Below are 25,984 nucleotides of genomic sequence, written 5' to 3' on the forward strand. Positions count from 1 at the left end.
TCTCCAGCCGCAGTCGGGAGGGCGGGGCCTCTCCACAGCCAATGAAGAACGGCCATGTGCCATTGCGTCACCCATTCCAACCAACCAGAATCGGCGCCAGGCTGCACCTGTCCCTTCTTTAAAGGGCCGCGGGCTTGATGGCTCCGCTGGCAATTCCATACACACGAGGCTGCTCGGGTTAGGTAACTGCGTCGGTCTTTATTTGGGTGCAGGGTAGGGTCCCGGGTTCCAGGCTTCGCCGTAGCCCGGAGTTCCCGATTGCAGGGCGCAGCTGTCCAGGGCGGACTGCAGGGCCTGGGCCACTCGCTCCGCCCTGTCCGCGGGCCGCCCCGGGAGCCGGGCGCAGCCTCCCTGCAGGACGTCCAGGAAGCCGGGCAGCTGCGAGGGCAGGGAGAAGAGAGGCGCGGCGCGGAACGCGGCGGGCACGGCCTCGGGGTGCAGCAGCCCGTCGAAGTAGACCCCGACGTAGCGGCCCGCCGCCCGGCCTTGCAGGAAGTCGGGCAGCACGCAGCTGAGCCAGGAGGCGAGGGCGTCATGCGGCCCTGGCCCCACCGTCTGGTGTTGGAGCCACTGCTGGCACTGCGCCACCGCCGCGGGCGAGAAGAGCAGGACCACCACGCCATCCTCCTGCAGGGTTCGGCGCCGCTGCCCGTGGAACCAGGCCAGGGCCCCGTGCGCGCTCAGCTCGCGGCGGCTCCACAGGTCCACGGCCACTCGCAGCGGCAGTTGGCTCAAGGCAGACGCCAGGGCGCCCACCAGATGCTCGTAGCCCGCTCCTTCGGCGGAGTGGAGGAGCAGGGCTGTGCGGATCCTGGGCGCCGCTGTCAGGATGAGTGGAGCCGATGAGGGTGAGCCCGGACCTGCCTTCCCTCCAGCCACTCGAGCCCAGCCTCACTCTTTGAGGCTGCCCCTGGGAAACCCGAACAGGGAAGTGCTCACCTTTCACGCGGTCCTTTTTTAGAAGGAGAAAAAAGAAAAGGGCAGCGGCCAAGAGTAGGCAGACCAGCCACACCAGGACCCAGCGCTTATGGATGTCTAGGATAGACAAGGAAGAACGGGCTAGTTAGACACCTTACATCTTTCCCTCTGCCGCTTCACCGAGGAAGAAAATTGAGACCTATAGACTTGAAGTGCTTTACCCAAAGTCACAGTGTTAGAACCTGTGTCCTGAAAGAGCTCCATCTATGTGACCTGCCTCAGTTCTCGTGCTTGTAAATTTGGGATAATGGTACCAAAAGCATAGTGTTGTAGGTAACAGTGCCAGGCTTTTAAAAAGTGTTTAAATGTCAGCTGATATTGCCTGTTAAGCCTAGGGTTGCAGGCCCTTAACCTTGCTGTCTTGCATGACTGCAGTAGCCTCCCGACTAGTGCCCCGCTTTTCTAACTTCAGTCCATTCACTCTGTGGGTATCCACCAAGATCTGTTTAAAACAGATATATTCTAACCCTTGAGGAAGATGGTGTTGCTGGAAACAAAATCCTGCATACCTCCTGTGTGCCTCCCCTTTCCCCCCAAGGCCTTCTAACCCCACTGACTGCCTTGGAGACTTTCAGAAATGTACTCCACAGTATTAACAATGAAGCTTGACTCCCTTTACCTAGGTCAGACTTCGCAGTGAGGCTGGGACCTTGCGCCTGAGCCCTTCATCCCGTCTAGACCAGGTCCCCACAATGCTCAGTCACCGCACATGGTGCTGAACCCTTTTCACTACTTAGTTAAATACCTTGCAGGGCTGTGAGGTCACACTTGCCAACATTCAGCAGTTCACACTTACTGGATGTTCTTGGCTATGTCCTTTTAGACTTGTGTTGATGAGGGCAGGTTCTGCCTTTTTGGTAATGCTGGGACCCCTAAAGTGTTCTCGGTCTCTTTGTGTCTCTCTGTCTCTCTACATACCATAGAGCATGTGTGGAGGTCAGAGAACAACACAAAGCAGTCACTTCATGTGGGTCCCAGAGAACTCAGATTGTCAGGGTTGGTGGCATGTGCCTTCACTGGCTAAACCATCTTTCTGCCTCTTTGTGGTTTTTGAATGAATAAAGGAATGTCACGGTGATCTATTTGAGCCAGGCACTCAGCCCTGTAGTCCCTGTCATCAGAGTCAGCTCCTGGTACACAGGAAGAGCAGTTCCTGTCATACTCACACTTGTCCATAGGGCAGGCCCATAGCGCTCCCAGGTTATCATCTTTCCACAGCTGCAAGACACAAGCACAGTCCCCTGCTTGGTGTTCAACAGCTAATAATATCTGCCCAGCTTGTTCAAATTCCTAGCCTCAGCTATGCATACTTCCCTGCCCAGAGCGGGCTCCTGCATGTACCTCTGTTCAAGTTGTACCTAAGCTGAGCTCTATGCCAAGTGGGGCCTTGGAGCCTCTGCTCAAGCTGTGCCTAAGCTGAGCTCTATGCCAAGTGGGGCCTTGGAAGACAATCTTCCTCAAAAAGCTCGTTCTAACACTTACTGGGGGTATGTATCACTTAGTTGATCTCTAGCCGAAAGTGAGCACTTGAGGGACGGGAACTAAACTCTCCTAGCATTTACCTACCGAGGGCTAGACACAAAGCAAGCAGAACAGGTAGGCCAGTGCTGGTTTGAAGGATTTTGCCCAGAGGCACTAGGACAAGTCCTTTCACCAACTCACCTGCACACACTGGTGTGTCCGGAAGTCTTGCAGCAACTGTTCCCCAAGGTGAGCAGCTCTCTGTCAAGGGAAGGGGGGCGCTGTCACCTGGGGCAGCATGTAAGGTGCTGCGGTTGGAGCAGAATTGTTTGTCTAGAGGAGCTGAGAGACTTGGGAAGCCATTGAGAAGGCATGGACAGACAGACAGACAGACAGACAGACGCACGCACGCACGCACGCACTATTCCCATAGAGCAGTACTGGGCCTGGCAGTGTAGAGGGAAGTGGGATGGAATGAGAAGATGAGGCCAGAGCTTGGATTTGGAAAGGTCTGGAGGGAGATTCCCTGGTCCTTACCGTGGAGGTATTGCTGGGCAATGCTGTGCAGCCGCTGGATTCCAAGGCACAGACTGATGTGTCGTTTAGGCCAGTTCTCATCTCCACTAACAGCATATCATCCTTGAAGGGCCCCAGGGAATCTGGGAGGAGTGAGAAAGCCACTCTAGTAAGACCCACTTGGGATTTGCCACTGGCCTTCTTCCCATCCCCTGACTTTTACCCCTAGGAGCAGCTCCTCCATGGTTCACCCTGTTGCAAGGGGCCCTGTCCCAGCCGCCCTCAAGTCCCACTCACCAGCCCACAAGCACTCTTGGAACTGTACCTTCTCCCAGCTGCTCACCTGCTTAGAAGGGGTCAGAGTTAGGAGCGCTAGGAAAAGCAAGAGCCAGGGCTGGAAAGTCCACAAGGGAGGGAGCAGGCAAGAGGAGGCCCATCAGGCCGGCTCTGCACTCTGGACCTAAGGTTGGGCACATCTGGGTTCAGGCTGCAGGATTAGGAGTCACCCCATGGTTCTCAGAGCAGGCCTTGGGAGAAGACCTGTGCTGTCAGAGCTTACAGCTCTTTCGGTCTTGAGTAAGCACTTAAAACACCTGTTGCCCCTCATCTGCCACCTCAGGAGATTCATTCTTAGCCTCACTCGGTCACCCACATCCTCCACCTTTTACCACAGCACGGATTTCACTTCGACGTGTTCAGTTATATATATTGTTCACCTTTCTTCACTAGAAATAGGGTCTATGATGGATGATAGGGGCAGTTGTTGCTTGTGTTCACTGACACATCTGTCTCAAAGTGACTGGCACATAGTAGATAGTCAATAAATCTGTTTTGTTTTGAAACAGTTTCAATCATTAGCCTAGGCTGGCTTGTTATTCACTATACATCTCAGGCCAGGGTGGCCTCAAATTCAGGGCAGCACATCCTCCAACCTCAGCCCCCCCAAGTGCTAGGAATATAGGTGTGAGCTACCATGCCCAACTAAATATTGACTGAATGCTTTTGGTTTTTTTTAATTTAAAAGTTATTTTATTATTAATGTGTCTGTGCATGATGTGTGTGATAGTGCATGAGTTCCAAGGAATGCAAGTGGAAGGTGGAGCTTGGGGAGGAGAATTGGTGCAAGGTCCCACCCACCCTCAGCCCAATGCTTTTGATCACCATTCTGACCTGGACGCAAAGGTTGGGGTGGCCTCTCACCGACTGGAACTCATGAGGCATCTGTGGAAGGCAGGGAATGAGTGAGGTCACCAAGGGAGACCCTGGGGTCCCTCTTTCTCTCTCCATCCTGGGTCTGCCTTTGACCTCACATTCACAGTGACATTCTCCTGGAGCATTGGTGGTACAAGTGGCTGGCAGGGCCCCTGGTCTGGTGCCTGCCAGCACAGTGCCACCTTGGCCAGCAGAGAGCATGGTGCATCTAGCTGCCATATCCCCGAGGACGGCACATGCAGCCTGGCTATGTGCCAAAGGTTCCGGTGTGCACGGGGATCTAAAGCAGAGGGCCAAGGTTAGGTTACTAAACATGAATCAGGCTTCCCAGGCTGCCCCCTGCCATCGGAGAATCACTCACCTTCCCGGAAGGGGCAGAAACTGGTCCTAACAGAGTCTGGCTCCAGGGGCCACACCTGGGGAGAAAAATAAGGGCTCGACTAAGTCAATTCAACCCAGCCATCCATCCATCCGGGAGCATGTGTCAGACCCTGCTGGGTACTAGGCTACATTCACTGAGGCAGGCTTCACAGCACTCACCAGGCTTCTCACCCTTCACAGAGCTCGTGAGATGGGAATATGGATTCTCTTGGTAAACACTGCCATGTGCGCTTAGAACATCTCTCCACTTTTGTTTTTGTTTTTGTTTTTTTTCTATTTTTGATACAGGGTCTCACTATATAGCCCTATCTGGCCTGGAACTCAGAGATGCACCTACCTTTGCCTCCTGAGGGCTGGGATTAAAACATGCACCATCATAACTGGCTTTTCACTCACTTTTTAATGAGTGCCTACTATGTGTCTTAGTGTGGTATACACAAAGAGTCTTAGATTATTAATCTTGATTCACTCACAACCATTTTGTGAATACTTACTATGTATCAAATATGGTGCTAGGTTTTTTGTTGTTTTGTTGGTTTTTGTTTTGTTTTGTTTTGTTTTCTGAGACAGGGTTTCTCTGTGTAGCTTTGGAGCCTATCCTGGCACTCACTCTGTAGACCAGGCTGGCCTGGAACTCACAGAGATCCACCTGCCTCTGCCTCCCGAGTGCTGGGATTAAAGGTGTGCACTACCAACACCCAGGCTCTGTGCTAGGTTTTTAAGAGCATCTACTATGTGTTTAGCACTATGCTGTGAGAAAATAATTTATTCATTAAATGTTTAATTGAGTGGTGGGCACCTACTGAGTGGTGGGCATTGAACATGGCAATGCAGACAGGTAAATCACAGCAAATATTCCCTGAACATCTGCCTTGTGTCTTCCCATTGTGTCGGGCAGTGGGGATTTGTTCATTCATGTATATAGTCAATAATTAGCACCCACTGTATGCCAAGCCCTGTCCCAGACTCTGGCAAAGTTACTGTATTTGAATAAGATATGCTTTGTTTGCCTTTCTAGGAAGTCACAGACTCATAGTTATAGTAGGGATAAAATATGTAAAGGTTAGTCACTTACTCACTTCCAAATATTCACTGAGTATCTTATGTATACAAAAAGAAATCAGAAGCCCAAACGTTAAAGGAAGTGACACATGGGCAAGAAAAGCCAGAAAAACAAGGGGGATTGGGAACTAGGAAAGGCCAGGATACTGGAGAAGCTTTGGGAAAGAGGTGATATGAACTGGGAAGATTTGGTTACATGGAAGCCATGGTGGGAACTGCCTGAGCAAAGGCAGAGTGGGTGTGTCTCGGTCAGCAGCCCCATTGGCTATAACAAACTTCTCATAAAGGAGAATTTGGAAGAAAGTCTACTGGAAAAGGTACAGGTTAGGTAATCTAGAGATCCCAGAATGCCAGAGAGGCACAGAAAGGGAGGTAGGGGGTAAAGGTTATTGACAGACCACAGGAGAGATTATAGAGGCCCACAATGAACTGAAGATGGAAAGGAAGGAGAAAGAATGAGCAAGAGGGCAAGTGAATGGGACCCAAATTAATGTGCAATCAGAGGGAGTGGCTGCAGTCAACATATTTAAACCTAGACGTGGCACCCTTCTTTACAACAGCCCTATGATGGTACAGTCTATCCAGATTACAGATAGGAAGCAGGCTCAGAGAGGCAGTAGCTTGCCCAAGGTCAGACGGCCAGTAAATGAATGGCAAGAAGGGTTCCAGCTCATTTAAGTACATAGCACATGTCCTACCCTTCTCAGGAACATAAAGAACTAGAGTAGGGAAAGGCTTTGAGGAAGAGGTGACATCTGAGCTATGAGCCATAAGGAACAGTCCTGTGAATAAAGGACCAGGAACATTCTGGACACATAGCAAGCAGAAGGCACAGGACAGTAAGAGTAAAGGGACAGCCAGCCACCCAAAGTGGCCATGGTCTCTACCTCAGAGAACAGTGACCCTAGAAGATTGGAAGCCATCCCTCTGTCTCCCTAGCCCCTGTTTCCCATGGGCGGGTGGATTCTGCTCCTACCTGAATGCAGAGGCAGGGAAACAGGTCTGTGTGGTTTAAAGTAATAGTCTGTGGTCCAGTCTGTGGGATGAGAGATGGAAGAGAGTTAAGAGAAGTTAAGAAGGGGGAGCATGGAGGCCCAAAGTTGAGGGGACCAGGCAGACAGACACCCCCTGTGCCCCACAAGGTCCTCTGCTTTAGGTGCCCTTTGACAGTCTGCACACATCCTTAACATGGACATGAACACAGGGTAAATGTGGACCTGGAGGAGAAGTCTCACCAGGTTTTTGTACTTCCAGGGTTTGAGAGGACCCTGGACCTGATCCCAGTACAGTAAGAGGCCAAAGTCCTGTTCCTCAGAGACGTCCAGTACCAAACGAACATTGTCACCATCTGCAGACACATTGAGCCAAGGCAGGGCTAGTGGGAGCAGAGAGGGGAGAAGTTCAGACTCCCTTCACCCCTTCTGCACAACCAAGCCTGAGCCATACTCACCAACTGTCCCACTGGAAATCCCATCAAACCTTCAGACTAGGAGGCCCTCGGAGGACAGATTGTATACCCATCTCATACCAGGCTTTGTCCCCAGCCACAAGCCCAGAGCCAAACCCACAGAAGCTCCAGCATGCATCTGGGGACAACTCTTCTTCCTCTGCAGCCAGGAGAGTCCTGCTACCTCCTCAATGCCAATTACTTTCCCTAGACTCTGCTTATGTCCCACATAGTAATATCAGTAAAAGCTGGACTCCTTTAACAGCTTGCAAGACCTTAACCAGCCTAGTTTCTGACCTCTCTAACCTCACCTGTTAGTACCTGTGTCTTGAATACGTTGCTGCAAACATACAAGATTCCTTCATATTCCTTGAGCACACTTGACCTTGATCCTGCCCTAGGGCGAACTCTTCCTGTGCTCTTGCTATGGAACTCCTGTCTCTCAAATACAGGGCTCCCCTTTCCCCCCTTCACATCCCTCACTACAGTGAGGCTATTTCACTACTGCAACTCTCAATGGCCCCATCCCTCTCTTGAATTTTCTCCATAACTCTAGTCACCATCTACCTTACTGTATACTTTACATCTACACAGGTTTATTGGATCTTCCCTCAACCCCCTAACCCTAACCCTAAATCCCAGCTCCTTGTCAAGTGTGCTTATTAATTTACTTCCAGTCTGTAACTGTATCTGGTACACAGTAATTACTCAGTCAATATTTGTTGAATAAGGAAAGCAATCACCAAGTGACAAGATGAGATGATGTGTGTCTGTTTTCAAAGCTCTGGTGCCTAGTGATCTTTAGAGAGTGCCAAAGAGGAAGGAAAAGAGATTTCATAGAACTGTACACAGAATGTATACCTTCACCTTGTGCTAGTTATAAAAGTCTACATATATGTAAACATGAACACAACTGTACCAGATGGGTGACACACACCTGCAACCCCTGCTTCTTGGAAAGCTAAAGTTTAAGCCTAGTATGGACAACCTAGCAAGAGACTGTCAAAATCAAAACAACCTAACTACACAACCACTTCACTGAACTAGACATTAAAACCAGCGCACTTTGCTGGACACGATGGCATACTTCCAATCTCAGCACCTGGTAGGCAGAGGCAGGTAGATCTGGGTGAACATGAGACCTGCCTGGTCTTTATAGTGAGTTCCAGGCCAGCAAGAACTACACAGTGACACCTTGTCTCTTTAGAAAAAAAATCATTGTACTTACAGCTTTTTTTGTATATGCTACATATGCATGATAAATTTTCTTTAAAAGATAATATGAGGGGCTGGAGAGATGGCTCAGAGGTTGTGAGCATTGACGGCTCTTCCAGAGGTCCTGAGTTCAATTCCCAGCAACCACATGGTGGCTCACAACTATCTGTAATGAGATCGGTACCCTCCATCTGGCTTGCATGGATACAGGCATAAAGGTGTATACATAATAAATAAACATTTAAAAAAGTATGAAACAAAAATAACATCAAAATCTTGACTTTCTTGGTCTCTATTTCAGGTCTAATATCATTTCCACTTTGATCTATGAAGAAAGGCACTATAATCTTAACAGTGCTTTGGGCCACTATATGTTCCGGGTATTAATGGACACTTGTTATAAGAAAAAGATTCACATTTATATTTCCAGACATTGGAAATGTAAATGAAGTAACTACTACGTTCATGTGGAATGAGTGAATGAATGAATGAATGATGGAACATGTCCTGTGACTTTCGGAATTTGGCATCACAGAGCTGAAGTCATCCCCAAGTATACATTGTGTGAACTCCAGACCCTGCTCCTCCCTCCATCCAGCCCACTGTCCCTAGCCCCTACCCCAGCAGCTCTGGATGCTGTCCCGGACTTCAAGACCCCTGCAGTCTGGGGAGAGATCACAGAAAAACCTCCAGTGGGGCTGGGGACCAAGGAAAGAAGGGAGGGCAACCCAACCCATAGGGAGACAGTGAGAGGGGCTGCCTCTTCCCTGAAGACCACCCACGTTTACATGGGTACAGAACACCCATCCCAGGAGCTAGAAGCACAAGGAACTGACTAAAGAGGGTACCAGCTCATATCCCTGCCTGAAAGTGATGGGACGAGGAAGACGGGGAGTGACCAGAGGGACCACAGACTAGGGTGAGGGCTTTGGGTCACTTACCAGGCAGCTGTTGTGTGAGGTTGAGTTCTTTCTGGTACCTGGGCTGTGTATAGGACCAGATTCGCACCTCGGCCCCAAGACCAGCCTCGAAACAGTCGAACACTGCAGAGCCCTATGAAGAGAGGGTGGTAGAGGGCTGGAGATGGAGGGCTCAGAACCTAGGCCAAGATCTTGGGCTCATGCGGGTGGATCACTCTGCTAACCCACTGGCTTTCTGTTTTGTTGACACAGTTTCTCTGTATAGTCCTGGGTGTCTAGGGAACTCACTCTGTAGACCAGGCTAGCCTTGAATTCACGAAGCTCTACATGCCTCTGCCTCCCTCGTGCTGGGATTAAAGGCGTGTTTCCTTTTTGAACAGGTCCCTGGTTCTAAAGCAAGTATCCTCTGTAGCTGTTTTGGCAGGTTTGGGATTAACCAGGCTATCTGAGTTGCTGCCTATGCCTGCTGTCATGGACCACTTGGCTAGAGGGAAACTGATTAGATACACTAATGCAAGCATCTTAATGGTGCTCATGGCTGCACTGTGAAGTAAAAACGATGCAGATACATGAGGTGCTTTGCAGATACCAACTCAGTTAATTTGCTCAACAGTCAAAGGAGCTATGACTTGTTTTTGACTGTGTGTGCGTGTGCGCGTGTGTGCGTGTACGCATGCATGTGTTTTGCTGGGAATCAAACCCAGGGCCTTGAGCATGTTAGGCAAGAGCTCTACCACTGAGCTACATTCCCAGCTCTTTATTCGTATTTTACAAAGTCATCAAAAGTTTGAAAGGACATTTCATGAAGGAAGTTACAAACAGCCAGTAAGTGTGTAAAAAGTGTTAGTCATCAGGCACATGCAAATTAAAGCGGTAAAGAACACCAGACAGTGGCGTGTACCTACCTGTAGTCCTAGCACTCAGGAGGGTGAGGCAGGAGGATTTCCATCTAGACTACACAGCAAGATTCTGTCTAATAAAAACAAGGGCTGAGGATATAGCTCAGCCGTAGACGGTGGCTTAGCAGATACAAAGTCTTTGGTTCCACCCCCAGCATGCCCCTCCTCCACGTTCATGAACACAAATCACTAACAAAAACACCAGCCCTGGGCTGCCTAGACGCTCAGTAGGTAAAGTGCTTTCTACCAAGCTTGACAACCCGAGTTCAATTCCCAGGACTCTTATGGTAAAAGGGCGAAAACAGATTCTAGATTGTCCTCTGCTCTCCATCTAACCCCCCCAGGACACATATAAACATACACAATAAATAAACAAATATAATTTATAAATATAAACACTACCACCACACATGTACACAAATCCCCAGTTATCAACCATGATATACATAGCAGAATGGCTAACATTTGAATTTTAAAATGCCAAGTGTTGGCAGAGATGGAAGCACTGGAAGCCCTATTAGCTGCTGGTGAGGACATGAAATAAAATTGTCCCAGACAACTGCTTAGTGTCTTCTCACCATGTCAAACATGTGAGGCAGGAGTGATTGTCCTTTCCCTCATTTTATAGACAGAAAAGCCACCACAAAAGGCTGAGAAGGCTCACTGTTTAGATCAGATCCAAGATTTAAAGACACACTGCGCAGGTTTGTGGTGGGAAGTCAGACTGAATTGGTGAGAACATCAGATTTGGTGGGAATGTCAGATTCAGAAGGTGGCTATTCTCAGAAGGAGAAGCACTTCACGTACCACAGACTGACCAGGCTGCACCAAGACAGCGGGCACCTGTACCTCCAGCAAGGCACAACGGGTAGTGGGGTAGGCCTGGAAGGAGAGCACCACCTGGGCCAGGAGAGATGCTGTGGGAAACACACAGGCGTCAGCCAGGCCACAGGCCAGGGGAAAGACCCTGCCAGGAAACAGTGGCTATGCCAACTGGTCCTCACCGTTTCTAGGCTCCTGGAGTTTGGAGTCAGACCTTTCCCCTTCTCCATGCTCCTCCCAGCCCCCTGCAAGGAACAGAGAAGAGAGTTAAGCACAAGTCAGACATCTGTTCTGGGCTGGTTCAGGCTAAGATTCCCTTCCGGAAATGCCATGGTTGGTAAGTAGAGGCCTGGGAAAACAGGCTGGCCTAGGGGTGCCTGGGCCAGGGTCTAACATTTCAGATGCTCAGAGTCTGCAATCCCCATGCCTTTCCTAGGCACTCTCATGTGTGCACACACAGTCACAGGGCTCCTCACTCACCATGTACAGCCAAGTGCACAACCACACGGACACAGAGGGCACAGTCGGTCTCCTGTGGACACCTCAGCACCAGCTCCGTCTGCAGGCTCGTGGGCACCAGCACAGGGCCTGGGGCAGACTCGAGGCTTCCAGGCAGGCAGAGCACGTCACCATCTGGGTGTGAAGGGTTTAGTGGGAGCTGAGGCTGCTCAGAGCCTGCTTTGGCTTCTGATACTCTTAGAGGGTACGGGCGCTAGCTCGGCCTCTTGGACTGAGGGTGAACATTCGCTTTCCCTTCAGCCAGCCTGGAAGTTCTCTGTGTTAAAGTATCGATACTTACCCCAGAGGTGGCAGGAAAGGCCCTGGGAAGGAAAGAAATGTCCGCTTACACCCCGAAATCTCAGCTTGACAAATCTCCCTTGCTTGACAATCCTACCCTTGCCTACCTCTTTCTGGGGCTCCCTATCCTAAGCCCGTCACTGAAGACAAGACTAATTCTTGTCCCCTTTCCATCACTCATCCCCATCAGCACCAGACAGACCAGACAGGGCGGTTCTGATAGAGGCAGTGACAGCAGCCAGGTTAGGGCTTTGAAGAGGCACAGCCTGAGCTCTTAGCCTTCCCCAACTTCCCAGGGCCCCAGACTCACTACAGAGCAGCGTGCAGTGTCGTGAGGCTCCACAAGCCTCTCCAGAGAAACCACCACAGGGCTCCGGCCCAGTGCCAAGGACAGCAGGAACCAGGACATTGGCATCTTCCAGGTGCTAGACAGCACCCAGACCTGAGGCCCTGTCCTGCCCCCCCCAAAAGGGGGGCAGATACCCCACCCCCGCTGCCAATCAGCCCTGTGTCCCTGGAAGAGAACAAGGGCTAGAATTCCTCTCCAGCTGTGCTTTCCCACTCCCAGCCCTGACTCCCGTCCCAGTTTCAGCTGGAGTGCTTTCGGTTTGCCTCCCAGCAGGCAGCTGGCTGTTCACGCCCCACCCTGTCCTGTCCCTCCCACCGTCTCCAGGCTTAGGAGCCTGCAGCTTTGGACTAGGGTGGTGGCCTCTCCTCCTCCTCCTTGGCTGACACCTGGCCAGGAGGAGCCCTGGGAAGGCAGCACAGCCGGAGTCTAGCTGAGTAAGGAACACCCTGGATCTCACCAAAAAACGAAGACTACAATTGAGAAGACCCCCCCACCCCCATGTTTCCACTTCCTGTATGACCCAAGATCCTAGCTACCTAGGTTCTTCATATACTTCCCTGGACCTCAGTGGCTGTGACCCTCCCAAAACAGGAGCTCTGAAGACAGTGGGCTGGTGCCAAAGGGCACCAGAAAGTGGGCTTCTCCCCACTGCCTGGCCTAGGTTGAAGTGGGATGGAAGGGCAGGCAGAGCCTGGGAGACCTAGAGCTCAGCAGAGGCTCCGTTGTGCGGTTGTCGGGACTGGAGGGGTGTGGATGGACATGCTGCCTAGCTGAGCTTTGGTTTTTCCTTTGCTCTCAGAAGAATCACAGTGAGGAAAGGATCCATGAGGAGCTGGATCCTCCGTGCCTTTCCTGGGCAATGCTTGTGGGAATGAGGCCACAGATGACAATGTGTGAGTGCAACGGCAAGTGAGGACTTGAGCTGGTGAGCTGTTCTAGAACAAGCCTAGGGCAGGCCCAGGCACACGAGAGCAGCACACTGTGTTTCTTAGTTTATCAACTATGTTCGCTTTTATTTGTCTTTCTGGACGAAAGAGCACCAATTGTGGTGGTTTAACCCTTTAATCCCAGCACTCAGGAGGCAGAGGCAGGAAGATCTTTGTTCCAGGCTATCCAGGGCTACACAGTGTCTGTCTCAAAGAAACAAACAAAACCAAAATAAAAAAAAAAAATCAAACCACCTCTGGATAGGGCCTCATTCTGGGAAAGTGACTGACCCCTTGCTTACAAAGGGGATTTCTATCAACACTGCTGAGCAGAACCACGCTCAAGACCTTGACAGATAGACCTGCTCCCAACTCTCCAGCCTGAACTAGAATGCATGGTACCAGTGGCTGTCTCTGCAGTTTCCAAAAAGAAATGGAAAAATTGTCCCTTCTCCTCAAAAACGGCCCAACTTTCTCTCAGGGACTCTGAGAGGGAGCAAATGTGAGAGGGAAGCTTGACAAGTTTGGGGCCTGGGGTGAGTCTTACAGTTTTGGGTGGCAAGAATACCCCAAAGAGTACAAGTTTGAGGCCTCATTCTGGAGTTCCAGCTGTTGGTCCATAGGCTGAGGCTACAGACAACTGGAGCCGCAGGGATGATCGGTTGAAGTTTGGTAGTCAATTTTGGCGGCGAGTTCCAGCCGGTGACACAGCTCCAGGCGCCTTTGCAAGCACTGCTTAGCCCCAGTGTGACTCCAGCTGGTGGCTAGGGTGGCAGGCCGAGCATCCAGCGCCCTCAGCAGGCGTGGCAGGTCACGAAGCAGGCGGTAGCGTGGCAGCGCGCGCAGAGGCTGGGGGATGTCGCCTTTGGCGCAGAGGCGACTGAAGTAGGCAAGCAGCAGCCGGCGTGGGGCAGCGCAGAGCAGGGTTCGAATGGACGCAGGATGCGGGTCACCGCTGCCGGCCGGGCTGGGGCCTGCACAGTTCCACAGCAGCAGCACCGTGCCCTGTTCCCGCACCACGCGCTCCCGCGCCGCCCAGAACCATGGCAGTGGTCCAATGCGTGCCACATGTGTCCCCTCCCAGAGATCCACGATGACATCGCGCCCGCCGCCCAGCGCGGTTCGCAGCAGTTCGGCCAATGCTCCCACCAGGCGCCGCTGCGCCTCTGAGTCGGCTGCGTGCAGTAGTAAAATTGGCCGCGCTTGGCCTGGTCCTGGGGACCCGAGCAACAGCTGAGTAGGATGAGGGGCGGGGGTGGGGGAGTAGGGAGAACCCAGCCCTCTCCTAGAGGCCTCTGGCCTACACTCTAGGGCGCCCTGCACCCTGTGTCCTTTATCCACTCTGGGAGTCAGTCCCCCAAACCGCTGAGCCTATGTGGTGCTTATAGGCTAATGCCGCAGGCTGGATTGTAAACACCTGCCTACCCCCACACCACCCCCACCCTCGCCTGTAGCCAGCTTGGAGATACAGATAGAACCTGTACCCACAAGCCCTTTGGCCTGTCTCAACAATTCCTGCCCCCTAGGGGGCGTAAGGATAGCAGTCTGTGCTTTGTCCCTAGCTCTGTCAATAAGGGATGGGAATGTTTGAATTTCTGGCTACCCCAGGTGAACTTACCTGGTAGTAGGCGCCGGCAGAGGAGGACCAGAACTACGCCCAGTAGAGTGGTGAGGCCCAGCAGTGCCAGGATCAAGAGGCCCAGGTGTCTATGGGAGACTGAATCAGGCAGGGTGAAGCCAAGCCATCTCTTCAGTGCCCAAATTCCCTCTCCTCTCACCTAAGAACTCACCATCAGGACACAAAAGGTGCTTCGAGGCAAACTGGACATCTGATCTCCACACCTGAGGACACAGGGCCCCCACTCATGTGAGCTAGAGCACCCCTCCCTCCTAGGGAAGGAGTCCCCAGTGGCCTGAAAATTCCTCCAGCTCCAGTTTTGTGTCTGGTACAATCCCTGGACTGACACAGACCAGCCCACAATGGCAAATGCCAGTGAGACCACAGTGGCTCACACAGTAGGCCTGGGCTGGACAGCACAAGCCAGCTGAATTAGTCAGCCACCACTGAGTGCTAGGCCTTGTCACCATGCCTTGTGGACACAAGGCACCACGTTTTCTCATTTTTTATGGGAAGGCAAAATATCAGTGTTTTGTTTTGAAGATAACATGTAACTAGTGATCACTAATTCCAATTTAAAACACTTGGCCTAATCAAACACATTTATGGACTGTGCCAGGGGATCTATGAGGAGTGAGGGTAGGATTTCTTACCAGGATGCAGCTCCCTGGATTCAAGAAGGGAATGATGAGATCAAAAGTCACTGGGACTGAGCCCTGGGTCTGTAGGGGCAAAGGGTAGAATGGTTGTCTCCACACAGGCAACTCTGATATTGTCTCATCCACCTCCATCCTACACAGGTAAAGAGCCCAATATCACCTCCAGAAGTCTTCCCCAGCCTCCCCAGCCACCACCGATTCTCCTCAGATATTAACTGCTGCAGCTGAGCTAATATCACATGCGCGCGCGCGCACGCGTACACACACACACACACACACACACACACACACACACACACACACACGGTGCTGCCATGAGGAAGAAGGCAGGCACAGTCATTGTCTTTGTCCTGTAGCATGTGTGTATCTCTTCATGCCCCTACACAACTGAGGAGGCATCTTGTCCACTGGGAAGAGTGAACTGTGGTGGTTGGCGGCCTAGGTTGAGGCTTGACTATTGCCTTTCTAGTTCCTGGGTTTATGACCTTTCTGTGGACTTGGATGATATCTCCTCCTGCTCCAGCCTCAGATTCTTTATTTGTATATGAGGGACAATAATCTTTTGTGGGTTACTGGAAGCATTAAGTGGAAATATGCATATGGGTGCTTTTAATAAACTGATAGTTAGAAGCAGTCGTTATTTGTCTAAGAAAAGGGGAACAAAGTCTGTATTGTTTGCTCTTCTTACATCTCCTGGTGTGTAATACAGGGTGGGCACAGAGCAGCACTTGGGAAATGTATACAGAACCGAAGACAACTGATTGCTGTCTATAATGATACCTGGCTCCACTCTGTGCTCCACATGTTAGTGATGGGGTTGACCAGTTGTCTCTACCCTTTAGTAGCGCCACTCACCTACTCTGTACCCGTCAACTGCTTGACTCCATTCTCAAGGCAACAGTCAAGCAGGTAGATACTCTCAAATCTTAAGTATTTGCTGTGTGTGAGCCCACAGGACTCCAGCTGCAAGGAAGCCTTTAAGGGAGAACTGTAGAGAACACAGGATGCTGGGTCAGCTTAGTGCTGTGGTTTTGCAACTGCGGTTTTTAAATCAGATACACAGAACAAAGTTGGCTATTCAACCTGTTCTTAGTCAGCATGATGGAGTTACACCAGATCAGCACTGTACTGTGAGCCCTTTAACTTCTAGGGGGTCTTTTGAGAGGTGGTGAATATGAATTTTCTTAATAAAAAAAAAAAAAAAAAAACGGCCCCCATAGGCCCATGGGGAGTGACAGTATTAGGAGGTGTGGCCTTGTTGGAGTAGGAATGGCCTTGTTGGAAGAGGTATGTCATTATGGGCTGGGCTTTGAGGTCTCAAATGCTTAAGCCAGGTCTAGTGTGTGGTACTTTCACTTCTGCTACCTGTGGATCAAGATATAATAGAAGTCTCAGCTACCTCTCCAGCACCATGTCTGCCTGCATGCCACCATGTTTCCCACCAAGACAATAACGGAGTAAACCTCTGAACTAACTGTATGCCAGCCCCAATTAAGTTTTCTTGCTGGGCGGGTGGGAGTGGCATGTACCTTTAATCCCAGCACTTGTGAGACAGAGGCAGAAGGATCTCTGTAAATTTGAGGCCAACCTGGTCTACATAGTGAGTTCCAGGACAGCCAGGGCTACACAAAGAAACCCTGTCTCTAAACACACCCCGCCCCCAAAAGTTCTCCTTTATAAGCATTGCCGTGGTCATTGTGTCTCTCCACAGCAATAGAAATCCTAACCAAGACAGTGAACATGTATACAAGGGCCTTGTGAAGGCATGAGACCTGGGATAGGACAACTGGGGTGGAGGGGGTGGCATCAATATCAATATCCAATGTAGGGCTGAGGAAATGACTCACTAACTGCATTTTCTGTGCAGGCATAAGCACCTGAGTTCAAATCCCAAGAACCAGATTTAGAGAGAGAGAGACTGGTGGTGGTGGTGCATGCCTTTAATCCTAGTGCTTGGAAGGTAGAGGCAGATGGATCTCTGATTTTGAGACCAGTTTGGTTTACATAGCAAGTTCCAGGATAGCCAGGGCTATACAGGGAAACCCTATCTTGGGGAGAAAAAAAAAAAAAAAAAACACGCCAGGCATGGTTGTATATCCATGCAACCCCAGCACTGGGGGTCAGTGACAGGTGAATCCCAATATCTCACTGGACTTCCACCCTAGCTAAAAACAGTGAGCTCCAGGTTCAGTGAGAGACCTTGTCTCAAACAAATAAGATGGAAATGAATAGAGGACATCTGGACTCTTATTTCACACCTACAGTCGTGCACATCTACACCACACACACACTGTGGCAGCAGCTTCCATGGGCTAGAGACTAGCTGAAGGTGGGAGCATCTGGGCTGCATTCTCTCTCTCTGAATACAGCATCTGGGCTGCATTCTCTCTGAAAATGGGGAACTGAAAGTCTTGGGAACTCCCTCATGAAGGACCCCACGGATTGACAGAGGACCAGTGATCCAAGGCTAATCAAGTAAATAACGTATGACAGGTGCTAGGATGCAGGCTTTTTTGCCTCTGCCCACCCAGAGTCTGTCTCACTGAAGTAACAGGGAGACTAGAGACATGCATTGGCCAAGAGAACGTGGTGGGAACCAAACCCTACCTAGGCCATACCTGGCTGATGCTGTACACAGGCGGCATCAAGGCGTCCAGTCCCGAGCCTGGGTTACTCCAGGCAGCACTGAAGGATGCATACGTTGTCGAGGAAAAGTGCAGGGTCAGTCGTTGGCCCTGGGTGCCCATGCTCACAGACCAGGATGGAAGAGACCCTGTTTGGGGGAGGTGATCAGAGTTGGGTTGTGCTGGACATGGAGGTCACAGGTGAGTAAGGGTGAGATGTGGAAAGGGGGATTCCTTATCGACTCACCACTCTGGTGGGGACATTCAACATGGCTGCTGTTTTCAAATGAAAACTGAAAAAACACAGAAATGGCAAGTCACCAACATTCTCTCCCATTCCCTCACTCCTCCCACAGCCAGCCCTCTGCCCATGCTTGTACCTTAAAGCAGAGGTGGGGGTGCAGGTCCACATTCTCCAGGACGTACCACTGTCAAGGAGAGGAGAGTTAGTCAGGGAAAAGGCCCCTGGGCCCCAACCCTGCCCATCTCAGTCGGGAGGGAAGGGGCTGTCCTTACTCCTTCTGACTCCTGTGCTGTGGCGTTGGGGAGGGTTTCACAGGGCAAGAGTGGGTCCTGCTTCTGGCAGAGGGAGGCCTCGAGTTTCAGTGGGCAGCGGAGTGTCACAGCCATGACCATCTGGTTGTTCTGGCTGTAGTCAGTGAAGTGTACTGACTTCCAGAAGTCCGAGCCATCTGGGCAGGTGGCAGGTGCAAGAGTGAGGCCATAGCCCAGCTGTAACTCCATCTCCCCACCCCACCCCAGGACACCAGGAGAAAATACCAATGTTCCAGCACAATTCCAGGCTTCACAGGTCCTCAACAGGCAAGCACTCCATGCTCCCTCCCTTTCTACCCAGCTTCCTTGGCTTTACCTTTCCATCCAGGCCTCCACACTGAACAGCCCTTACTGTCGCCTGTATCCAGAATCTGTGTAGGCTCCTCACAGAGTCTGTCTTCCCCCCTGCTTCTTCTTTCTAATTCCTGTCCAGTTCCTGAGCTCAGTCAAGTGCCATCCTGTGACACCCTCTCTGCTCACAACAGTGTCTCTGGGCTTCTCCTGTCCTGGGCTGATACCCTTGATGATAACCCTGCCTATGTACGTTAGACTTTGTTACTTGTGTCTAAGTGTCCTCTCTCCTCAAGGTCACCATTCTACATACAGCACTCCAGACAACACCAGCCACTTTCCCCTAAAATATTTCATTCAAGCCTCAAAAACAGTTTGGGATTTTACAGATGAGGGAAAGGGGAGGGGCTATGGGGATAACCCATGGCAGAACTGAGAAGTGAGCCTAGGTCTACAGTTGGCCCTCTCACACACTCGCTGGGCGATCCTTTTCCATTCATAATGTTCAGCACTCAGGAGCTCATCTGTTGGCTGACAGCTGTGGCATCTTCCCCTGGCTCCTGAAGAAAATGTCCTCCTGCCATCTGGGGTCTTCCTCCATCACACACACACACACACACACACACACAGCAGGGGGAGTATGAATGTGCATCGGGATTAATACAAACAACACTCACAGGCTTCAGGCCAGCTCTGGAAGGGACACTTTTTGCATCTCACGGTGTCCTCTTGCAGGTAGGAGGCCTGGGGAGCATAGAGAGTGTTTGTTAGAAATGGCTTTCCTAACATCTTCATTCTGGCTCTGGCTTACTGTCATCAAACAGCTTGAGCTGTCAGACAATAATGGGCAGCACTGTGGAGTGTGTGTAAGTGTTGGGGTTCCAGAGCATAGGAGGGAGTGGCAAATGAGAGGGGATGACCCCCTCCTGTCTCCAAGGAACTGTTCCCAGCAGCAGAGAATTCCCGAGGTTGCATCACTCAATTTTAGGCTCTCTGAGCTCCATTGTTGACTTTCTCAAGTACCCAGTACCCTGTGTTGACTCCTCACTCTGGACTCCCTACGAGTCCAGTCCACTGGTTGTCTCCTCTGTCAGCTTCTTGTTTCCCAGGTCTCTGTCCATACCCTTCTTTTAATACCTGTCTTCCCCCTAAAAATGTCCAAAACATCTTTATCTTCAGACTTACAAGGAGAAATGGAGGGTTGGAAAGAACATGACTTTGAGAGGGATATGCAACCTTGGCTCTCAAGAACACAGCGATGATGGCTGTCTACTCTGTGTCTGTGAGCTGAAGCCAAATCTGGACCAGAGAAGACAGCATCCAGGCAGGGCTGAGGTGGAATTGCCTAGGACCCTTCCACCTCTGGTGTGGCTCATAGCCTAGCCAGCACCAGCTTCCTAAGCATCCCAGTAGCCCGGTTTTTTTGGAGTCTCTCCTTAGTGTGTACGGCCTGCTCTATCACCAAGTCATCTCCATCCTTCCCGAGTCCTTTCTAAGTTGACTTACTGGAGATGCGGTTGGACAAGGAGCCATGGCTAATCCACATTTCCCTGTGCTCACCTCTATACACATGCAGGGCAGGAGGAATTCATAAGGCAGGTCTACAGTGTGGCCCCCGGACACAATTTTCTGTTGATAAAACCACAAAGGGAAAGAAAAAGAGACACCTAAGGAAAAGCATGGACACTATGGACAAGGCAGGATGAAGCCGGGACCTTGGACAATATACCTTACTTTCCTACTCCATGGAACTTATTTCTCCCTCTCATAGGTTCTATATCCTGGCCATTTTCTTGAGGTACTCTACAAGCAGTAGGGTTAGGGAAGAGGCGATACATTTCTTGAGTTCCAGCTGTATGCCATGCAGTATTAGAAGCATCAATTCTACTAAAGGCTGGTATTGTTAGAAGGTATAGCCATTGTAGACATGAAGCAAGCTGAAGGACTCCAGTCTCTGCATGTGATGCCCAGCTACATACAATGGCATCTGTGAGGAGTGGCAGTTAAAGTAGGCTGTCAAGACCTGGATTGTGAGACTGGGGAATATCATTTCTGAGGGCTAGACAAAAGGTATGAAAGGGAAAAGTACCAAGACACATATGACAGTTTTGTCAAATTTTCAGGGAACAACCTCCTGAGGAAATAACAAAGCTTTTTTTTTTTTTTCTCTTAAGACTCACGTACTCCAAACAGACCTCAGACTCATTATATATCTAAGGAAGACTTTGAACTTCTGATTCTCCTGCTTCCACCTCCCACTCCATCTGTGCAGTGCCAGAGATCAAGCATGCTAGGTAAACATTCTACCAACGGGTATGTCCCCAGCCCTTAGCAAAGTCTCTTAATTTGACCCGAATCACACCAAGAGTCCTCTCCCTGGCAATACATATCATTCTCATTTCTTTCTGGTCTCTCTTCTCAAGTAACATAGCCCACCATCTTTTCTATCTAGTCCTCCCCCGCCCCCAACAAGTTTTTAATGCTACTTATCTCATTTTGTAAGGAAGTTTTGGACAATTACTTTCCTTGTCTGGGCCCCAACCCCCCCCCACCCCATCCCATTTGCTGAGAAATTGTGTAATCTGTCTCTTTGCAAGGCATGGAACTCCATACCTGGGTATCAAAAGGACTGCTCATGTCTTCACATTCCAGTGCCCACTGGTAACAAAGACGCACACTAGCCTCTGGGCCTGGAGGAATAGTCACCCGAATAGCCTGTGCCTCAGGCAGCAAATCAAAGGAGAATTCAGGTCCTAGGGAGAAGGACGACTCAGAGACTGGCTCAGGCAAGGCTGAGACCACCAGCTTGTTGCTCCTCGCACCTACCTCCACGCTTCTGTGAACCTGCTCTAGGAAAATGTTCTACTCCTCCGGTGTCCAAAGGCTGGGTCCTTTTGCAGTGTGGCCCTCCATGGGAGATGGCTGGGAAGGGGTTGGAAATGCTATGGTCTTCCTGAGACAGGGAAAGGCTGCTTAGCAGCTTCCTCTGCAAGCAGAGAACAAAGTGGATGTGAGCCAGGATCCAGGAAGTCTGCCAGGATCCAGGAAGTGTGCTTTCTAACTCTGCCTCTGAACCCTGAGAGACAAATTAATTTAACAGGCAAGTTGTTCAAATTCCTTTGGCCTCAGTTTCCCTTACTGCGTAATCTCCACATTTTCAAACTCCCTCTTGTTGCTGAAGAACAAAATAAGGGGCAAGAAAGAAAGGGGCTGAGGGCCATAGTGTTGTAAATGATAGGGTACCTGGGACGATGCTGGCCTTCTACGCCTCCAGTAGAATTCAGACTTAGGAGGACTTTTAGATTTCTTCACCAAGAGAGGAAACCAGTTCCACTGAAGGCCTGTGGGAGGGAAACACACTTCTTACCTGGGCATTCTTGGCCCCTGTCCTATCTGGAGATGTGGCCCAATGTTGGGTAGAATGTTTATAGAAATCAAGGGTAGCAATGATATTGAGCTTCTTTGGTGGCAAAAATTATGATTCAGTAAAAAACAGAATTAAGCCCCTTCAAGGTTCAGCAAATGCAGAAGACAGGGCAGAAAGAATGTGAGAGCCAGAAGATGTGGAAGAGTGTTTTGAAGTCTTCTAGACATGGCATGACTGTCGTGTTCATGAACCCACTGCAGCTGTGGTTACCTGCACAGGAACTGCACAAGGTCAAGCCAACCAGATCAGTCAACATTCCAGCAGGCAGACTCATAGCTGGACTCCGTGAATTTACAAAACAAACAGAGCAAGGCGTGGTTTTATACTTGTATTGAGAAGCAGAGGCAGGCTGATCTCTTGATTTTGACACCTGCCTGGTCTACTCTGCAAGTTCCAGGTGAGCCAGGACTACACAGTAAGCCTCTGTCTCAAAATTTGATGGCTCTCTGTGTGCGTGCGTGCGTGCGTGCGTGCGTGCGTGCGTGCGTGCGTGCGTGCGTGCGTGCGTGTGTGTGTGTGTGTGTGTGTGAAGATGGATCAGCAGTTCAGCCTACTTGATGTTCTTAGATTCAGGATTGGTTCCCAGCACCCACATGGCGGCTCCCAACCATCTATAACTCCAGTGCTACAGGGATTTGATGCTTCCATGAGTACTACATGAATGTAATACACATATATACATGCAGGCAAAGCACTCATACACACAAGATCTTAAAAGAGACATGAATGTGGAGCAGTGATGTATTGGGAGTTATCCAAGTGCATGGGAGGGAGGAATTGTGGGTGGTTTTGACCAAGATAGATTGTCTGCATGTATGAGACTGTCAAACAATAAATAAAAGATATTTCATTTCTTTTTTAAATATTTAGGTTTATTTATTTTATTTTATGTGTATGAAGGTTTTACCTGCACATATGAATGTACACCATGCGCATGCCTGGTGCCTGCTGAGGTCAAAAGAAGGCACTGGATTCCCTGAACTACAGTTACAGACAATTGTGTATACAGCCACTATGAGGGTACTGGGAATCTAATACAGATCCTCTGGAAGGGCAGCAACTGTCTCAACAACTGAGCCATCTCTCCACCTCTAACAAAAGATATTTAAAAAATAAAATAAAACAAAGAAAAAAGACAGACACGCACACACACACAAACACACACACCTCCCACAAAAGCAGTGTTAATTGTAGCATGATTTCTTTCTTAGTTTGTTTGTTTATTTATTTATTTATTTATTTATTTATTTGAGACAGGGTTTCTCTGTATTGTTTTGGAGCCTGTCCTAGAACTCACTCTATAGAACAGGCGGGCCTCAAACTCACAGAGATCCTCCTGCCGCTGCCTCCCGAGTGCTGGGATTAAAGGCGTGCGCCACTAGCACTCAGCTAATGGTGAACAATTTTAAACTAACTTTTTGTGATTTTATTTTATGTTTAATTACTTGCATGTGTATGTATATCTATGTATTGGCACATATAAATGAGGCTTAAGAGATCAGAAACATCAGATTCCTTAGAGTTGGAGTTACCTACAGTTGTATGCTGCCTGATATGGGTGCTGGGAATTGAACTTAGGTCCTCTGCAAGAGCATCTAGTACTCTTGATGGCTAAGCTATCTTTCCATCCCCCTATGACTGCTGGTTTTAAAGTGTGTGTTCCGTATGTACCAAGTGAGGCAATGAAGCAGCAGAGTGGCAGTCCCATTTTACAGAGGGAAGGTAACAATAGCAAGTCTACAGAACACATGGCTTTTAGGAATTAGTGCCAGATGAAAGATGGCACCTCCACAAAGATATAGTGGTCCCATGAATGTCTGTCATGGTGTGTTATTCTAGGATGCTCTAAGTCCCTCTTGAGGTTAACAAGACAAATATATGTCCCAATATGACAATTGACACTTGTGTCAGCCTAGCTAGTTATTTTCAACTGTCCCTGATTCATGCCTTCACTAAGAATGGCTCAAAGGCTGCTTTTCTTACCTGAAGGCCGTGACATCAGACGCAGGCACAAACAGCAGAGCCAGTGCCAAGGCTTCGTGGCTAGGAGGGTAGGGCAGGGAGTTTGAACAGAACTTCCTGTGTATGATAGAAAGTCGGCACAATAACACATGGCTGTAAGCTATTCCTTGGGAGGCTGAGATGGAAGGATTAAAAGATGGAGGCAGCTGGGTGGTGATGGCGTATGCCTTTGATCCTAGCACTCAGGAGGCAGGGGCAGGTGGATCTCTGTGAGTTCATGGCCAGCCTAGTCTACAAAGTGAGTTCCAGGTCAGCCAGGACTACACAGAGAAACACTGTCTTGAAGAACCAAAATAAGTAAATAAATAATTATGGAGGCTTTGTTATTACATAGTGAGGCCCTATCTCAAAACAAAAACAAAAAGAGGAACAAGAAAAATGGTAGGGCCTAAGGGGTCCCACCTACCTTCTCCAAACTGGATTTCGGGCTGGGCTCTGATATAGCTTACAGGTACAATCTTGGTTAAATTATTGGGCAGGTGCCAGACTGCTCATCCACCAAGTGGGTTTGTCATAAGGACCAAGTGACATAAGGCATGGGGGAAAGCTTGGTAAAGCAGAATGCACAATAAAGTATGAAAGATGATTATTGTTCCTGGTCAAGTGAGGTACCGGTGATAAGAAGAGCCAGCTTGTCCAGAGTGCCTGGAGATTAGCCATGGTGCTCATTTTATCCTCCCCATTGGTAGAGAGCAACACTGTCCTCATCGCATAATCATTTCTCCTCTTCTCCTGTGCTCAGAGACCGAGGGTCAGATGGGAGAGTGAAAAGCAGTCATAGCGTCTGAGGCAGAATTACAATGCAAATCTTCACTAGTCCCGCACTTTCCCATTGATACTAGACTACTCCCCAGGCTGGGAACCAAAATGGCCATGGATGGCTCACTGGGACCTGGAACTCAGGGGAGCATGGGGAGTGAAGCAGAACAAGAAACAGGACTCACCGGCAGAATTCTTATCCTGGAGGTACAGAGCCCAGTGCGGAAAAGAAATGAGAGAGGTGTGGTTAGAAGGGAACTGCAGGAGGTGCATGCTCCCTGAACTCTTTGTGCCGATCATCCGGTTCTGAGACCCACAGCCCACTGTCCATTCACCCCAGCTGTTTTCTTCTCATCCTTCCAAGGACCTCAGCCCAACAGAACCTTCAGGACCACATGGTGGACACAGAGAGGCTGCCACTAGATCACAGGGATTTCAGAGGTAGGAAAGGGCAGACAGGAGACTGGGGAGTTTCTACTCTGTGCCAAGCAAGTGTCCCCCACCTAGCAGCAGGACCTTACCACATGGGAAGCCAGTAGACAGTGGCTGGTCCAGCGTGGCAGGTAGGGACAGCCAACCTCAGCAGACATAGACAGGCTGAAGAGCAGTAAGAGGAGAGGCAGGAACCAGGTTGTCAGTCTGGGGCTCCCCATAAGCTTCTGCAGGATCAGGGCACAGAGACCATGGCTTTGTTGTTTGCAGGAGGGCAGCAGGGCAGCAGGGCCTGGCCCTGGAGCTGTGAGGAGCACACAGTACCAGCAGGCGCTCTCACCAAGCCCTGCCCTGGATCCACCCTGCCCTGAAGCTCCTCCTCTATCCTAACCAGCAGGCTGGGTCACATTCCTTCTCCTGAGCCAGGGCACTGGTGAACACTAATTCACTTGTCCACCTGTTTGGTAGAAAGCCTTACTGCTCTCACGTCACAGGGGGCTCTTGGTGTGGCGGAGAGGTAACAGGAAAGGGACCAGCACCCTGTTGTGGAAATGCACCCATTTCTTAACCCTCCTCAAACACTGCAGATCTGACACGCCTATTAGCATGTT

General features: G+C 50.1%; 2 protein-coding genes across 5 annotated transcripts; both read right to left on the reverse strand.

Annotated features, from left to right (window-relative positions):
- Window positions 1–181: 181 nt before the first annotated feature.
- On the reverse strand, window positions 182–12,335 carry Il17rc (interleukin 17 receptor C). 4 transcript variants are annotated; one of them, XM_027429100.2, is made up of 18 exons: window positions 12,022–12,335; window positions 11,713–11,734; window positions 11,394–11,546; window positions 11,096–11,158; window positions 10,899–11,008; window positions 9,214–9,325; window positions 8,892–8,936; window positions 6,846–6,958; window positions 6,587–6,646; window positions 4,529–4,583; window positions 4,266–4,447; window positions 4,126–4,176; window positions 3,253–3,298; window positions 2,977–3,098; window positions 2,641–2,700; window positions 2,145–2,196; window positions 940–1,035; window positions 182–821 (listed from the first exon to the last, which is right to left on the reverse strand). In XM_027429100.2, the coding sequence occupies exons 1-18, from the start codon at window positions 12,124–12,126 to the stop codon at window positions 199–201; spliced, it is 2,070 nt and encodes a 689-aa protein (XP_027284901.1). In that variant the 5' UTR covers window positions 12,127–12,335; the 3' UTR covers window positions 182–198. The 4 variants fall into 4 exon arrangements, with proteins under 4 accessions (XP_027284901.1, XP_027284900.1, XP_027284903.1 ...); XM_027429099.2 differs by having other exon boundaries at window positions 6,846–6,985; XM_027429102.2 differs by lacking the exon at window positions 8,892–8,936.
- A 735-nt stretch (window positions 12,336–13,070) lies between these two features.
- On the reverse strand, window positions 13,071–25,241 carry Il17re (interleukin 17 receptor E). Its single transcript, XM_035449029.1, has 14 exons — window positions 25,127–25,241; window positions 21,977–22,074; window positions 21,560–21,719; window positions 21,347–21,486; window positions 20,294–20,362; window positions 19,411–19,477; window positions 18,404–18,579; window positions 18,268–18,315; window positions 18,135–18,180; window positions 17,882–18,036; window positions 15,258–15,326; window positions 14,777–14,828; window positions 14,605–14,703; window positions 13,071–14,200 (listed from the first exon to the last, which is right to left on the reverse strand). The coding sequence occupies exons 1-14, from the start codon at window positions 25,239–25,241 to the stop codon at window positions 13,617–13,619; spliced, it is 1,878 nt and encodes a 625-aa protein (XP_035304920.1). The 3' UTR covers window positions 13,071–13,616.
- Window positions 25,242–25,984: the final 743 nt, after the last annotated feature.

Source organism: Cricetulus griseus, chromosome 8, assembly GCF_003668045.3.
Source record: "Cricetulus griseus strain 17A/GY chromosome 8, alternate assembly CriGri-PICRH-1.0, whole genome shotgun sequence".
NCBI classification, from domain to species: Eukaryota; Metazoa; Chordata; class Mammalia; order Rodentia; family Cricetidae; genus Cricetulus; species Cricetulus griseus.

Excerpts from the sequence above, each read along its gene's own strand:
- Il17rc (XM_027429099.2), bottom strand. The coding sequence starts at position 12,126 with ATGCCAATGTCCTGGTTCCTGCTGTCCTTGGCACTGGGCCGGAGCCCT. Across the intron at positions 11,735-12,021 it reads ACACTGCACGCTGCTCTGTA|GGCCTTTCCTGCCACCTCTG; the intron begins GTGAGTCTGGGG and ends TTTCCTTCCCAG. Across the intron at positions 3,099-3,252 it reads CCAAGAGTGCTTGTGGGCTG|ATTCCCTGGGGCCCTTCAAG; the intron begins GTGAGTGGGACT and ends CACTCCTCCCAG.
- Il17re (XM_035449029.1), bottom strand. The coding sequence starts at position 25,241 with ATGATCGGCACAAAGAGTTCAGGGAGCATGCACCTCCTGCAGTTCCCT. Across the intron at positions 19,478-20,293 it reads TGCCCTGCATGTGTATAGAG|GCCTCCTACCTGCAAGAGGA; the intron begins GTGAGCACAGGG and ends TATGCTCCCCAG. Across the intron at positions 18,181-18,267 it reads ACCCCCACCTCTGCTTTAAG|TTTTCATTTGAAAACAGCAG; the intron begins GTACAAGCATGG and ends GTGTTTTTTCAG.